General features: G+C 33.3%; 1 protein-coding gene across 1 annotated transcript in view; it reads right to left on the bottom strand.

Moving 5' to 3' along the window:
- The window catches only part of LOC132744278 (uncharacterized), a 37,598-nt gene that overhangs the window by 12,513 nt on the left and 8,574 nt on the right, over nucleotides 1–16,511 (bottom strand). Inside the window, exons 5-12 of the mRNA XM_060732937.1 lie at nucleotides 13,587–13,700; nucleotides 11,525–11,650; nucleotides 10,989–11,111; nucleotides 6,820–6,942; nucleotides 4,414–4,536; nucleotides 3,182–3,304; nucleotides 2,647–2,769; nucleotides 1,119–1,240 (exon numbers count right to left, since the gene is read on the bottom strand). Coding sequence (XP_060588920.1) covers nucleotides 1,119–1,240; nucleotides 2,647–2,769; nucleotides 3,182–3,304; nucleotides 4,414–4,536; nucleotides 6,820–6,942; nucleotides 10,989–11,111; nucleotides 11,525–11,650; nucleotides 13,587–13,700 — 977 coding nt within the window. The remainder of the gene's footprint in view (nucleotides 1–1,118; nucleotides 1,241–2,646; nucleotides 2,770–3,181; nucleotides 3,305–4,413; nucleotides 4,537–6,819; nucleotides 6,943–10,988; nucleotides 11,112–11,524; nucleotides 11,651–13,586; nucleotides 13,701–16,511) is intronic.

The following is a 16,511-nucleotide window of genomic DNA, read 5'->3' as shown; positions in this document are numbered from 1 at the left end:
AATTAAAAATCAAGGAAATTAATCCCTTTTCCCCTTAAACAAATAAGTAAAATTATATCACGTTCCCCCATAATTTAAATTTTATTTTAAAACGGAAAACCCCTTGAAAAAACCGGGGAAAAAGTAAAATTAAAAAAAAAATTAAAAAAAAGTTAATTTAAAAAAATGTTCTAATTAGGGGTTTTTTAATTTAAAACCTTTTCCCGTAACAATTTCCCAAAGGGCAAAAAAACAAAAAAACCAAAAATTTAAAAAAAAAAAAAGTAAAAAAGAACAAAAAAGTTTTAATCAAAGTTTTTAAAAAAATGAATTTTCCCAAAAAAATTTTAATAAGGGTTCATTATTTTGAATAAACTTTAAAAAAGAGTCATATCAAGCTTTTATGATATATACAATTTTAAAAGTAAACATAAGTTTAAAAACTAATTTAAAATAGAAATTTACGTGACTTCAAGTATTTCTTTTTTTTATTAAATTAAAAGGGTTTTCCCTTGATTAAATATTAAATTTTCAAGTTATTTTCTTTTTTTGAATTCTTTTTATTTGAAAAAAAATAAGAAATAATTCAGTTGAATTTTTACTTTTCAATCTCGGGAAAAGAATTTTAAATAAACCCAACAATAAAATTTTTTTTAGTTTCTAACATCTGGATTCAGCCTTTTTTTTTATGTTTTGTCATTTTTTAGTTGGTAAACAATTGGGGGTTTACAATTTAAATTTTTAAAAAGAAGAAACAAAAAGAAAAGTTAAATAGAGACGCACCGTCCTGAAAAAAAAATTTAAAAAAATTTTAACGGTCCCCGTGGTTCTTACAACCCGTGCCCAATTTTAATGGGGTACAGGAAAAATAAATGGGAGGGGGGATTTGGGAAATTTTTTTGGGGAAAAAAAAGTCTGGTTTTCCTTCAAAAAACCAAGGTTAAAGTTTGGAAAGTTACAGTGTTGGTGCGACACTTAACCCAACACCCCAACCCCCGCCCCCAAATAAAACATGGTGCATTTTCCCCATTAAAAAAATGCCCCGAGAAAATAAACGAACATCATCCCTGAAAATTTATAAAAAGATATCAAAAAAAAAAAATTTTTTGTAACCCTTTTGTTTTAAAATAAGAAAACGCCAAAAACCCTTGTTCGCAGTGCGTTGATGTAAAGCCTTCTGCGCAGATACAAGTATATTTGTTCAAACCATCTCGACAAGTGCCGCCATTTTGGCAAATAATTCCTTTGCAGTCGTCGATATCTATAAACATATGGAACATTTCCTTAACTATTTGTTGCTGCATAATGAATAAACCGATGCTATAACTTTAACTTCGATAATGTAGTAAAATCTTGCTTGTAACTTTAATTTTCATTACAGCGCGATTTGTTGTCGTCGATAGCTTTATGTGTCATAACTATTTGTTTCTGTAATGTGAATAAACCGATGCTATAAATTTAACACCCTAATGTAGTAAAATGTCTTGCTCTTTTTTTACTTTGAAAAAAAAAACCAACACCAACAAAAAGAATCAAAAATCAAAAATAAAAATTCTGGTCAACATTTTTCTCTTGCATTAAAAAAAGACGTACACGTATTTTCATACCTATATGTGCAAACATATGCATAGCACAATAGAAATATCTTTCAGTAACCGTTAAAAATATAAGGCTATATATTTTCATTTACGTTAAATGAAATACATGTATCAAACTTGAAACATTACTTGCGAGATCAACATGTTTTGTGCCAACGAAACTTCCAAATCCACCTCAAATAAACATACATTTTGCTGCTTTAGAAATTTTGCTCATAATGATCAAAGGGTGATTATTTTATGTTAATTTGACCCTTATTGGCAAGACAAATTTGCCTAGTACAAGCTGGTCTGATTTTATCATGATGATACGACAAGTTGTCATTGCTTATTCCCTGCGGTCTGGAGACCGCAGGGTATTGGTACGCGTTTAACTTATGAGGCATGGAGGAGCACGTGACCTGCTTTCGGTACATGGAGGAGCATGTGATCTGTAAACCGTACATGATTGGTTAATTGGCCTTTTCGAAAACCTAGCTAAATAACGTTTGCCGGTACGTTACGGATTTACCTGTAGGGAATTAGTCCGAATTACACTTAATTAAGAACAAAAAACTATTGCGTGATATTTCTAATTTTCTATAATTATTTTACCGTTTAAGGTGGAAAAACTTGAATGATGTGTTTGAAAATTATCAATGTTTCTTTAATATCTATCTCAAATTTTACAAACAATAAATTGTTTATACTGAAAATCTACAAAATTAAAATATTCGTAGTGGCATCTGCCATAATAAATAGAGATATTTTCTGCGTAAACCTGTGTGTTTACTTTATTTATTTTTTGCTCGGAATTATTCATAAAATGGTAGGCCTATTTAATAATTTTCTTAAAAAGAATAATTGTTTGATGTTCGACCTTCTCCGGTCTTTAACGGTCACCAGTTTCCATAGACCTTCTTCTATACTGATCGTTTATTCAATTGTCAACTATATTTCAAACGTTTATTTATCCCCCCACCCCCTAATAATGTTGAAAATAGTTAAATGAAATATCTTTATATCATTAAAATGTTCACCGCAGGAAACCATTTTACTTGTAATTATATAGTTTTAAATGTTAACTGACCTGTACATGTTTTTTGATCAACCTTCAACTCATAACCAGAATTACAACTACATTTAAATGATCCTGGGGTGTTAGCGCAATTCTGGGAACAGCCATCGACATTCTGTTTACATTCATCAACGTCTGAAATAAAATATACGTATTATGTCGTAATGTATTTAATACGTTAATTTAAATGTATCTTAACATATTGCAAGGCCAGTGTTCACATAAGTACTTAATGTTTCATGTTTAATTACAAATTTTGTAGATAAAATCATTATTATATATCTGTTTGTTTGGTTGGTTGTCTGGCTTTATGATGGTTTGTGAGTATCCGTTTTTTTCTATTCAATTCATGTTTTACGCAATGTTCTCTATAACACTTCTTTTTCTTACTGATTAGTTATATACGCTCTACCCATCCATGTCAGAATAATTCTTTTTTATTCATTTGGCTGTCATTAAATAACAATTATCTGTTTATATCAGAATTTTATTAAATCTAATAATTTCGATTATATCACGTATATCAAGACAATTTGTTGAAAAATACCTGAGCATGCGTGTCCGTCTGTTGCAAGAATATAGCCTGAATTACATTCACATGTGTAGGAACCAGGCGCGTTCACACACACTTGGTCACATGACCCATTACTAGTACTGCACTCATCAACATCTGAAGAAGAAATATACTGGTATTAGTTATCAAAACATATACTAGTATGTATACCAGAATGCGCCGGAGAGCAAAATATTAAGCGAGCAAACCTTTTCTTAGGGTAATTGCGACAATACATCTTATGATCGTCGGACGGGATAACATTTCGAACCATATGATATAGTGGGTTTTGTAAGTTATTTAATTATAACATTTAGCATTTCAGGGCAATAAAATTTTATAAAAGCAGGCATGGGAGCGAACACCCGAATAGCGAACTGGTAAAAGCGTTCATGTTATGAGATTGTTTCGTGTTCGAATCTGCCATTGCGCACATTTTTTGAATATGATATTTAATACCCGAATATCTTTCTATAGTTTGTGACGTAAGTGTTCTTTTTCTTTTTCATAAACCTATTATCATATTTATCGGGCATCTATTATTAATTTGATATGTTGCACATCAGAAAGTTTAATTTAAAAAGGCTAAGCAAAATTAAATGTGTTTGAATTTTAACTGTCATTTTTAAGATTTGAATAGTATTGTCTTACCATTTGAATTTTGTTTGCCTTATTCTAAACAATTTTGGCACACTTGTGATTATCGTTTTTCTTCCATTGCTATTTATTCAGTCATTTAGCACATATTTTAAGGACTGTGTTGACTTTGATTTCTTAAATGCAAATCTGTGTCAAACTTAATGTTTTTTTTTCTTCTTCAAATAACCGTGTGAGAGGAGGAACTAGAATGTCTTTAATTAAGGAAAAATGAAATAAATTTTTTTTCCAGGATTCGAACCAGGGTTTCTACACTCACGAAGCGAACACTCTATCTCTACGTTATTACGCTGTGAAATGCTGAATGGGAATAAACAAGATAAGACCCTAGTTGTAAAAGGAGATAAATTGTATGTTTTAATTAAATAACAATTATCGAAACCTCAATATGTCAATATTGATGTAAACAGATAATGAAAACAATAGCGAATTCAGGCTGTATATGCTGACAGTTTCCAAGCATCAACAATATGAAAATTGATACAGGCATCTTTATGAATAATGATGAACTTCACATATATCTAATCTTTTCCCTTCTTAATCTTAATTCAAGATGGAGCCATAATTACCTTGACAAGTTTTACCGTCTGCTGCAAGCACGTAGCCCTTCTCGCATGAACAGAGGAACGACCCGACAGTATTTGTACAGTACACTTTACAATGTGCCGTGCCGTCAGTGCATTCGTCGATGTCTGTTATAAATTTGATAGAAAAAAATTACAAATTGAACATATGTACATAAAAATTAGAAGGAATTAAAATAATATCAGGTCACTATAAAAGCGGGACAACGCTTATGGAAATGGTGAAGTCCGACTATGGAACGCCGTGACTGTCTTATGTAATCAATGTTTTTGTTATCTTGTGAAACGATGATATTATTTTGTCGTTTGAGCATGTTATCATGTGCAATTTACATCATGTCTTGTCAAATGAACATGCTGACTTGTACAAACTGCATGTTAACTTGTCAAACTATTATGATGACATGTGCAGACAACATGCTATTTTGTCAAAGTATCGTGATGACTTGTGCAAACAACATGTTAACTTGTCAAAGTATAATAATGACTTGTGCAAATGACATGGTAACTTGTCAAAATGTAATGATGACTTGTGCAAACGTCATGTGAACTTGTCAAATTATTGTGCTGACATGTGCAAACAGCATGTTAACTTGTCAAAATGTCATGATGACTTGTGCAAACGCCATGTTAACTTGTCAAAGTATAATGATGACTTGTGAATAGGACATGTTAACTTGTCGAACTATCGTGATGACATGTGCAAACAGCATGTGAACTTGTCAAAGTATAATGATGACTTGTGCAAACAGCATGTTAACATGTCAAATAACCATGATGACTTGTGAAGACAACATGTGAACTTGTCAAAGAATCGTGATGACTTGTGCAAATGACATGTTATCTTGTACCATGCTGACATGTCAAAAAGCACTGTTAACTTGTCAAAGTATCAAGCTGACTTGTGCAAATACCATGCTAACATGTCAAAATTCAATGATGACATGTGTAAACAGCATGTTAACTTGTCGAATTATCGTTATGACATGTGCATACAGCATGTTAACTTGTCCAAGTATCATGATGACTTGTGCAAATGACATGTTATCTTGTATCATGCTGACATGTCAAAAAGCACTGTTAACTTGTCAAAGTATCATGCTGACTTGTGCAAATACCATGCTAACATGTCAAAATTCAATGATGACATGTGTAAACAGCATGTTAACTTGTCGAATTATCGTTATGACATGTGCATGCAGCATGTTAACTTGTCCAAGTATCATGATGACTTGTGCAAACGACATGTTAACTTGTCCAAGTATAATGATGACTTGTGCAAATGCCATGCTAACTTGTCAAAATTTCATGATGACTTGGCAAACAGTATGTTAACTTGTCAGATCATCGTGATAACATGTGCAAACAACATGCTAACTTGTCCTAGTATCATGATGACTTGTGAAAGCAACATGTTAACTTGTCCAAATTTCATGATGACATGTGCAAACAGCATGTTAACTTGTCAAAGTATCGTGATGACTTGTGCAAACTACATTCTAACTTGTCAATGTATCATGATGACTTGTGCAAATGCCATGTTAACTTGTCAATGTATCATGATGACTTGTGCAGACAACATGTTAATTTGTCAAAGAATCGTAATGACTTGTGCAAAACACATGTTAACTTGTTAAGGTATTATGAGCATGTCATCACGATAATTCGACAAGTTAACATGCTGTTTGCACATGTCATCATGAAATATTGACAAGTTAACATGTCGTTTGCACAAGTCATTATGATATTTTGACAAGTTAACATGTCGTTTGCACAAGTCATCATGATACTTTGACAAGTTAACATGTTGTCTGCACATGTCATAATGATTATTTGACAAGTTAACATGCTGTTTGAACAAGTCAGCATTGTCTTTAGACAAGATATGATGTAAATTGCACATGTTTATATGCTTAAATGACAAAATAATATCATCATTTCAGAAGATAGCAAAAACATTGATAGCATAAGACAGTCACGGCGTTCCATATCCGACAAACAGGCCAATAATCATGGGCCGGATGAACTAGAGTCCCATACAACTTGAATTATTTTAAGGTAACCATTTCCTGTTCAAAGCACCATGCCTCCAGACCCTTCCTTATGTTGATGAAATTATTGAAAATATATATCAAAGTTAAATAGACTAAGTGTGAATTGAACGAAGACAGTAATTGACAAATTGCAAACGAAATGTTGAAATATGATTTTTTTTCAAAACGGCTTATATTAAGTTTTTTTGATATATATGATCAGTACATGTGCTGGGATTGACAAATATGCATTTTATTTGGATTTTAAAGGCGTTTTGAGCTCCAAACCCCAAGTGTCTGTGCAATAAAGCATTTTGTTGCTTTCACCATTTAAGCAGTCTACGGACATTTTACTTACCCGAACACGACCTTCCGTTAATTGCGAGTTGGTACCCGGTCTTACATGAGCACGTAAAGGAACCAACTGTATTAGTGCAAGTGTGTTCACAACCGGAAGTTCCTCTAGCGCATTCGTCAATGTCTGCAAAGAAATTTAAAAAAAGAGAAAGAAATAGAGAGACACTGCCGGCAATAAGCAATTGCTTGCTAACACGATAGTACTTTTCTAAGTATATCTATAATTAATGTTGCCGAGTACCAGACACCTACATATTCTTGTAATTACAAGGACAATCTCCAACTTAGGAAAAAGTTTGACAACAACTGAGTAAACAGCACAGGTAATATGTGCAGTATATCACTGCTCAGTATTGATATTATCTTAGTATTTTGGAGCAATGTGTGACCAAAAAAAAAACGGTAATTTAAAGTAAAAAGTTTACTTCGACCGAATGTTGTTTTTAAAAAAATTCTTATTGTTCCTTGAATATTGAAGTTAAACAGTTTGAAATATATGGAACAGAATTAATGCATTTATTCTATCTTGCTTGATGACATTGGAACTTGCATTATGCTTAATTCCATCTTGCTTGATGACATTGGAACTTGCATTATGCTTAATTCCATCTTGCTACATGATATTAGAACTTGCATTATGATTGATTCCATCTTGCTTTATGATATTTAAACGTTGCATTATTCTGGATTCCATCTTTCATTATTTCATTCAAACATTTCGTAGTGACCAATTCTTTCATTGAGTGATAACTATTAAACTGGAACAAGCCATTTGGAATACTAAAATGTTAACGTCTTATACCTTTATGTATAAGCTACCTTTCTTCATGCTCTATACAAACCATTTACGGTTTAGTTTTTTTTGTATTACTTTTATGAAGAAGTCATTTAAAATTGAATATTTTTTGTTCCCTGATGGATTTTGTTAAAATGGGACTTATTTGATTTACAGCTCGCATGGCGTGATTACTTTTAGCTTTCGCTTATATCCATTATTCAGTGTTTATGCTTAATAAAGCTCGGTGTCTGAGGCTTTGTGGATTATGTTTGATCATCTTACATTATGATAAACAATTTAAACAATGTCTAGCGATTTGTGAACTGTTAAGGGGCGAGAACTCTGTTATCGATATCAACAGATTTTTTCCATGATTCGCCTATCATCGGAATTTTCCGTACATGTATATATTACGGAATACCGTTAGGGCCATCGTGGTTATACTTTAAAATACAGAGGGCGACAATGCTATAAATACGTACCAAGCGCTTAATACATAAATTGCAGTGGAAATAATATAAATACAAGTAGTAAGGATTATGCAATATAATTTTATACATGTATATGTATACAGTCTAATAGAAAAAAATATGCTCGTAAACAGTTATTCAATGGGGCAGTTATACGTACAGTGGCGGATTCAGGCCTTGGCTTAAGGGCTGCACCTACCCCCAAAGATACGTTGATGAGCTGGGATGGAATATATACGTGTAAGTTTCATGCAATAGTGGTCATAGTGTACTCCCTTATCAAAACATATAATGCTGTCTTTCAGTTGTTAAGCACCTGCCTACGATTGCGAAGGTCTTTATCTAATGACTTGGACATTGAAAAGCAAAACTTATTAATAGGCCTTTTAACTTAATAAATGTCTCAGTCACTAATAGTGGCGAATAGGTATGTAACACATTAAAATATACATGTATAATAAGGAAAGAAGGAAGTTGTTTATTTTTGTGACATGTGCATATATAGTCAATTACAAATGTTGGGCATATGTGTGTCTGATTATAGATCAGACATCCCGCACACACCACCACATTCACATACATTTGTGCTTAAAGATATACTATGCACATCTTTCAGTAATATATTTTTATCACAGAAATTTATTGAAATCTATAAAATTCTTACTAAATATGTTTTATTTAAATAAAAACACATACACATAATGTATAGGAATCTGCTTTCCTTATTACGGGTCAAGTAAAGTTGTGCCTGTCTTTAAAAGAAACTTCCATATATATTTTTGTAATAACACTATACATGAATATTCATACTGCCCAATTACAGTGTAAAGTATTTAAAGCACAATGTTTGTGTGAAGCCAAATTATATTTATTTTATTTTACAAAAAAAATCAAGTTTGTACTGTACTAAGTCGTGGCCACGAGTTACTAAGTGACATGTGTGTGTGTTTTTATTTATCTCATTAGTTATAGCCCTTTGTTGGGACAATTCTATGATAGAATTGGTCATTTTGTACGTACAAAGGCCTGTTAACATTGTTTATACCATAACTTGAGAGGGACTTAGTCCTGATTTATTTTATTGGGAAGGGACATTGCCCATGGACAGTAGATATCCTATAAGGATGTTTGAGGTCACAGGTCAGATAAACATGACACTTCATGCAAAATCCTTGTCTGATGAATGATTTAGAAAAATAAGCCGTAGTTTATATAACCTAAAAGATCAGTAGATGACACCTAATAATTTTTAGGCAATTTAATCAAAAATCAGGGTCACAATGACGCTAAATCTTTGATCAATCAATAACTTGTATAAATGGCACTTTTACGGACAAGTAAAGTAGGGGCATCCTTGTTAGGAAAATTCATATAAATAGTGTAATTTGATTGGTTATTTATCTCGTTCGCACGACTTAACTTTTTCGTGGCCACGACTAAACTTTCTCGTGGCCACGACATAATAACTTGTTCCAACGACTTATTTATCTCGTGGCCACGACTTAGTAACTCGTGGCCACGACTAAGTTATCTCGTTCCCACGACTTAATTACCTCGTGGCCACGATTTAGTAACTCGTGGCCACAACATAGTATCTCGTTCCCACGACTTAACTATCTCGTGGCCACGACTTAGTAACCCGTGGCCACGACAAAGTATCTCGTGCGCACGAGATAAATAAAAACACACACATGTCACCTTCGTGCCACCTTAAGTTTGATAAAATTCAATTTCACTTATCACACACGCTCAAAAAGAAGTGTAAACAACTGTATAAGAGGTGAGTTGCCACTTGTAGTATGAGTTATTAGAGACATATATAACTTTTTTTTTCCACATGCTGGCGGAATCTTCAAAAACACGCACTTTTCATCTGTCGCATCGTGTTCTCTTGTTTTTTTTAGTAAATTTACATGTCAGTCCCCAACTAACACTGTTCTGTATACGCCCCTATATAAAGTGGACGTAACTTTGTTTACTCCACGTGCCAAAATACGGGATCATCCGGAAAATAACGGGATGTACCGACAAAGCGACACCTGCTGTCATAATATGAACACAAATTATTGCAACTCGCATTATGCTTACTGCCAACTGCTTAGTGCGTACTGTCACATGCGACTATAATATCGCTATCGTTGTCATCTTCGTTGTCGATGCGCAGTGATCATGTATTGCATTATATTTGTAATCAGTGAATATATTGAAACATATGAATGCTAAGACACATCAAATCAGCCAATTATTGATCAAAATGAATAGTTTAATTTGACATAATGTCGACAATATAAGTGGCAGATTTATAGCAAATTAAAGATACAACTACCATGTTACATATAGTTATAAAGAATGTTATCTTAAACACCAAACATAATACGTTGTCCTTAAAAAAAGATGCAATTAAACATATAGCATATTAAAATATGTGAGTTTGATGGTTTAGTAGGGAACACACAAGGTTGCAATTACATGAAAGTGCATTCAGTAATCATAAGGCATGATTGAATACAGCAAAACGCAGGTTTTCATTGTCATAAAGAAGTATAGAAGCAAGCATAATGTAAGTTCCGATATCATAAAGCAAGATGGAATAAATGCATTAATTCTGTTCCATAGAAATAACATTCTTTTTTTCTTTTAAGATATATAAAAGATGTTGATAAAAAAATCTCTTAAAACAGATAATTGTCCGCTAAACTATATGGTATCATATACTTTGGGGATGCGAAGATTCAGCCAGCGGTAAAATGCGTGGTCAGACAGGCTGGCCTGGCTGTTTACTGGTAACAAAATCAAACCAGCAGGGTATGGCTAAATTAACAATTTCATTCGGAAATGTACGCCTAATAGCAAGTGAAGTGTTACAACTTCTTTGTTGTGCGAGGTTTTCTTTTGAAGTTACATTTACAAATAACATCCAACCTCGACATGATTTTCCATCTGATGATAATTCGAATCCATTCCTACAGGAACATTTGAAAGATCCAGCCGAGTTTGCGCATGCGTGGTCACAGCCGGATGTTTTCTCTGCACATTCGTCAATATCTATAAACAATCATAAACAAGTTATCAGTAAAATGACTTATAATCTCAGGAGGAATAAATTTCTTTTAATATCATCTTTACTCTTAAATTTGATCGGCCTTTGTGCTACCTTTTTGTACAATGAGAACATTATTTGAGAATGTCTGACTATCTACTGTCCATAAACTGTCTTCAGATCATACAATCGTATAGATGTTCCCATAGAATTACATAATGAGAAAATTTATGTTCCCGTAACATACTTTAAAACGAAAGTGTGATTTTTCTAGGAGAATAAAATGTCTGACATAAAAATTTATCTTGTGACATTGGGGTAGCCAACCAAACCTTTTGCAAACTACCTTCAAAGCACCGCACGAAAAGTAGGTCAACGACTAAGTCAATAAGATACTTTTCAGAACGGTATTTCTTACCTATGCACGTGTGCCTGTCTGGGAGCAGACGATAACCGGTGTTACAGGAACACGTGAAAGATCCGTATGTGTTGCTGCATTTCTGGTTACATTTGTTCAGAGACGATGATGCACATTCATCGGTATCTGAAATCACCATGAGCTATAAATATACGAGCTGTGATTGGTAAAAATCACCATGAGCTATAAATATACGAGCTCTGATTGGTAAATAAATGCCATGGGCTATAAATATACGAGCTCTGATTGGTAAAAAGCACCATGAGCTATACATATACGAACTTTAATTGGCGAAGCTCTGTAACACAATGGTCTCATTGGCCTCCCGTGTATTATCTCATTAATAACTCTAAAAACATTTGCATTCTATTTTGGCTCATTCAGTGAATTACTGAATTTCAATCAAATAGGTCACCACTTTAGAACTATAACATACTTTAAGGGCGTGACTGGTGACATGTCCGGGGTCCGTACTCGACAGCGAAAACTTTGTAAGTCCTACGTAGGACTTTATAAGTCCTACGTAGGACTTTATAACTCCTACGTAGGAGATATAAAAACCTAATTAGGAGTTTTAAAGTCCTACGTAGGACTTACAAATTCCTACGTAGGACTTTATAACTCCTACGTAGGAGTTAAACTAGAAATGTGTCCATAGGACACGGATGCCCCCACACACCACTGTTCTGTCAATCTTATGACTCTAGGTCACATATTTTTGGACTACATGTGCTACAAGTTGAAAACTAAAAATCAACAAAGGGCCATAATTCTTTTAAATTTGGTCGCAGCAAAAATTCCTTCCTTTACTACCATCTACACATTAAGGTTGTTCATCCCAGGAAGTTTAAGCAAAATCTGCCATCCGGTTTTTGAGGAGTTGCGTTCACAAAATTTCTACATAGTATATAGTGAAAAAATCAACAAAGGGCTATAATTCTGTTAAACTTGGTCGCAGCGAAAATTCCTTCCTTTACTACCATCTACACATTAAGGTTGTTTATCTCTGGAAGTTTAAGCAAAATCTGCCATCCGGTTTAAGAGGAGTTGCGTTCACAAAATTTCTACATAGTATATAGTGAAAAAATCAACAAAGGGCCATAATTCTGTTAAATTTGGTCGCAGCGAAAATTCCTTCCTTAACTACCATCTACACATTAAGGTTGTTCATCCCTGTAAGTTTAAGCAAAATCTGCCACCCGGTTTAAGAGGAGTTGCGTTCACAAGATTTCGGGACGTACGGACGGACGGACTGACTGACTGACTGACAAGTGCAACGCTATATGCTCCCACATTGTGGGGGCATAAAAAGTCTAATTAGGAGTTTATAACTCCTACGTAGGACTTTATAACTCCTACGTAGGACTGTCCTACGTAGGAGTTATAATTCCTAGGTAGGAGATAAAAAACCTAATTAGGAGTTTTAAAGTCCTACGTAGGAGTTTAAAAGTCCTACGTAGGAGTTTTAAACTCCTAATTAGGCTTTTTTTATCTCCTACGTAGTCCTACGTAGGAGTTACAAAGTTACGCTAGGAAAGTGTATAGTCTATGTACCTCAGGTCCGTGTGTAAGAACCAACAATAACGTCTATGGATCTCAGTTACTTTGTAAGAACACTGAGTTTTCTAAAAGAGAGTATGTACCTGAGGTTCGTGTTATGCTGGATGCATGTTCTACCATAAAAAATTGATAGACAAATAATATGTCCAATTCTAATTGCCGCTAAATATTGATATAAATATTTTGTTTTGAAATACTGTAGAAAAAAGGTAAGTACTTAAAAGAGAATCTAGGGGAACTAGCTAGGTAACTGTATGGTCGGACATCAATAAATCTGTTTGCGATATATTGAAACAAAACACAAACTGAGTGAATGAAATTGACCAAATGTATATGTTATACATACCAATACTTGGCAATGAAAGTGTTCAAATTAGTTCAATAAAAATGAAAAGTTTAATATTCCATAACATAACTATCCTAAAGGCATATAACAGTTGATTATTCTTCTAGAAAAATAGCACCCACTATTACAAATAATAACGGAAATAACAAAAATTACCTATTTCACATCTTGAACCTTTCCAAATGCTCGGACAACTGCATGTGTAAGAATTTGGGATGTTACTGCACGTGCCGCCATTTTTGCACGGGCTACTGCTACATGAATTCATATCTGAAACAAAAGTAACATTGTGATACCAGTGTACATGTTTTTTTTTTTCAATTTAAAATTCTTAAAAAAAAAACAAAGAAGAATCAAACAAATTTGATACAACTTTCAAGTATCTTTGTGTTATCGCTTTTCCGCATTAACGGTGCGACAATGCAGACGAAAAGACAAAATAAGACCAAAAATAGGACACATTAAATCATGGAGCTTTATATAAAAGTATCTGACTCAATGTGAAAATGTAAAGTTATTTTGCATTTTCGTGGTGAATGCAACATGGTGTAAGTCGGTCACCATAAAATCACTTTAACTGTACTTTCGAAATACGCAAAAAGGGCTTAAAATGGTTAAACTATTTGATACATGATTTTTTTTTAAACTTTAAAAAGAAGACGAAGAAGAAGAAGAAAAAATACATTTCCTTAAGCTAAATGGGCCTTTAAAGAAAGCTGTGAAACGTTACGCGTGAGAATGTTCAAGATTAATGTACATTTGTAATCATTTTTTTCTGCGTTTTAAAATATTTTATCGCAGTATGCACAGGCCAATCGTTCACTTTAATTCCACTTAAGACATGACCATATGAGACAAAAATCAAAAATATGATGTCGTATATACATAATATACATAAAGACAAAAAATGGTAATATGAGGTACATCCGTTTACAATATATACGTATTAAGTAGGTATAGTAACTTTTTAATTAATAATAAACAATTCAATTAGAAAATAACACTTATCGTAACCCCTTTTTGTGTTCGTACAACACCACGTGCCGGAAAAGAGCAGTTTCAGTTGCATTTTTAAGTCACATCGACACTTTTTTTATAACTAACAATGACAAATATATTTTAAAGTGTATAAAGTTATATATAATGCCTATTTCACTGTAGCCAACGTTGACTTTCTGATATTGTTTATGTTGTATATAAATATATAATGGTAAAATAAAACCAGAATCCCCAAAGAACGTTTAAAACGCTAAGTTGAAAATAATGATTGAGCCTGTTCATGAACGGTACTGGAAAATGCAAGTTACCGTCCACGCCCAAAACTTCAAAATTGAAAATGTTGCAGGCTTGGTTTGATGAAAGGTACTGGAAAAATACAAGGTATGGTCCAAGCACCTTTGCGCCCGCTTAGACAGAATACAAATGTAAAAACAATATCAGGAGATTTAAGAATAAATAACACACAATTCAAACAAGAGTTAATTTTATTCATTGCAGAATAAAGTGTTTTTATGATTCGAGACCCTCTTATTCACAATTGTCTGTCGTTGTCAGACATGTAACCTTTATTCGGTTTTTTTGTTGTTGTTTTTTTGTGTTTTTTTTGCATGCGTGCTGTGCATCATTTCATGTTGGATTTATTCTTATTTTATTGATAGATTATCATTTGTGCATGAAGTAGTTGATGGGCTTATGGGTAAAAGTGCCATTCAAAATCTGTATATTTACGTTTGTAGTTGTTGATTTTCTTGATTGATCTGATCTACAAAGTTTGTCTAAATGCACTAAACCATAGCAACACTCGTATTGCTTGTGATGGGTGGAGAGATTAAGAATACAGGCAAATAAGTTTTGATTATTGATCTGTTTAGAAATTGATAAAAATTCACGATTTAAGGATTAAATATTTACTTACAATTTATAGCATAAACATGCTTTATCTTAATATCTCAAAGTTATCTAGCATCAGTCTTCTAAATGTAGTCGTAAGTTTAAAATTTTGAGTTTTAAAAGTGTGAAAACTATGACGTCACAAACTCCCGAGTCTTTGATAGAGTTTATAAACAATATCCTTTATGTTATATTCAAAAATAAACATAGTCATAAGCTGAGTAATTCTAAACATTTTAAGAAGATTTTTTTAAAGTGTTTCACGAACAAACGACATTACCAGTCGTAAAACACATAGTCGTAAGACAATGTTTGCAGACGACAAACATAGTTAAAAGAAATCGTAAGTTATTAAAAATGATGAAAAAGATAGATAAAGATATAAATTGCTGTAATTATGCTTTCTGTACGCATTTTGTTTTATTAGAAAGTTTTGAGGTAATAATACATCACAAAAATTTAATATAAGTCCATTATTTTCTTATCATAAAAATGTCTGAGCCATACGTTATCACAATCACATTCACGGAACAAATGGGATATTACGAAAGAATGATAATATATGTCACCACTGGGTCGCTCACGAAAATACGACAAAGTGTCTACGTTGTCGTATTTTCGTGTGGCGCCCCGAGGAGCGTAAAGACGACATGGCACAAATGAGCCGCCATACTCCACACAGCGAAGTGATGTTATGCTAGTGTTTTCGTGCTAATATTTGAATGGGGACATTTATGGTCGATCTTACCATTTAGTCCGCATAGGAATAGATTTGTTCAGGCATTTGCTGGTCACAAAGTTTAAAGTCCTGCAGATAGGGTGTCAGGGTTGCAAAAACTTTATACACGTATACAGGGTATAACGTTAATACATTGTTTAACAAGGGGGAGAATCACGCCGTTCGTTACCCAAACAAACAAGATGGCGGATGCAGCCAAAAAGTAGGTTTTTTCCCTTTTTTCTCTGAAATTCGTGATGTTCTAATGTAAAGGTACATATAAAAACCTTCTCCACAATTTTCCTGGCACACAGGATTTTATTTCATGATGTTTTGTCCCGTACTTTATCTGAAATGTCCGTCACCAGATTCGAAGCGAGAGAATTTTCCATCGGTTTGATCGTGGTAACGTACGGCTTTTTCTCTCAAATTCACTGTTTCTTTTACATATATCTATATTAACTGAAACCACT

Source organism: Ruditapes philippinarum, unplaced genomic scaffold (assembly GCF_026571515.1).
Source record: "Ruditapes philippinarum isolate M1 unplaced genomic scaffold, ASM2657151v2 ctg4090_1_1_1_1, whole genome shotgun sequence".
NCBI lineage: Eukaryota > Metazoa > Mollusca > Bivalvia > Venerida > Veneridae > Ruditapes > Ruditapes philippinarum.
Note: the sequence above shows the minus strand (reverse complement) of the source record. Positions and strands in the feature narration are given on the sequence as shown.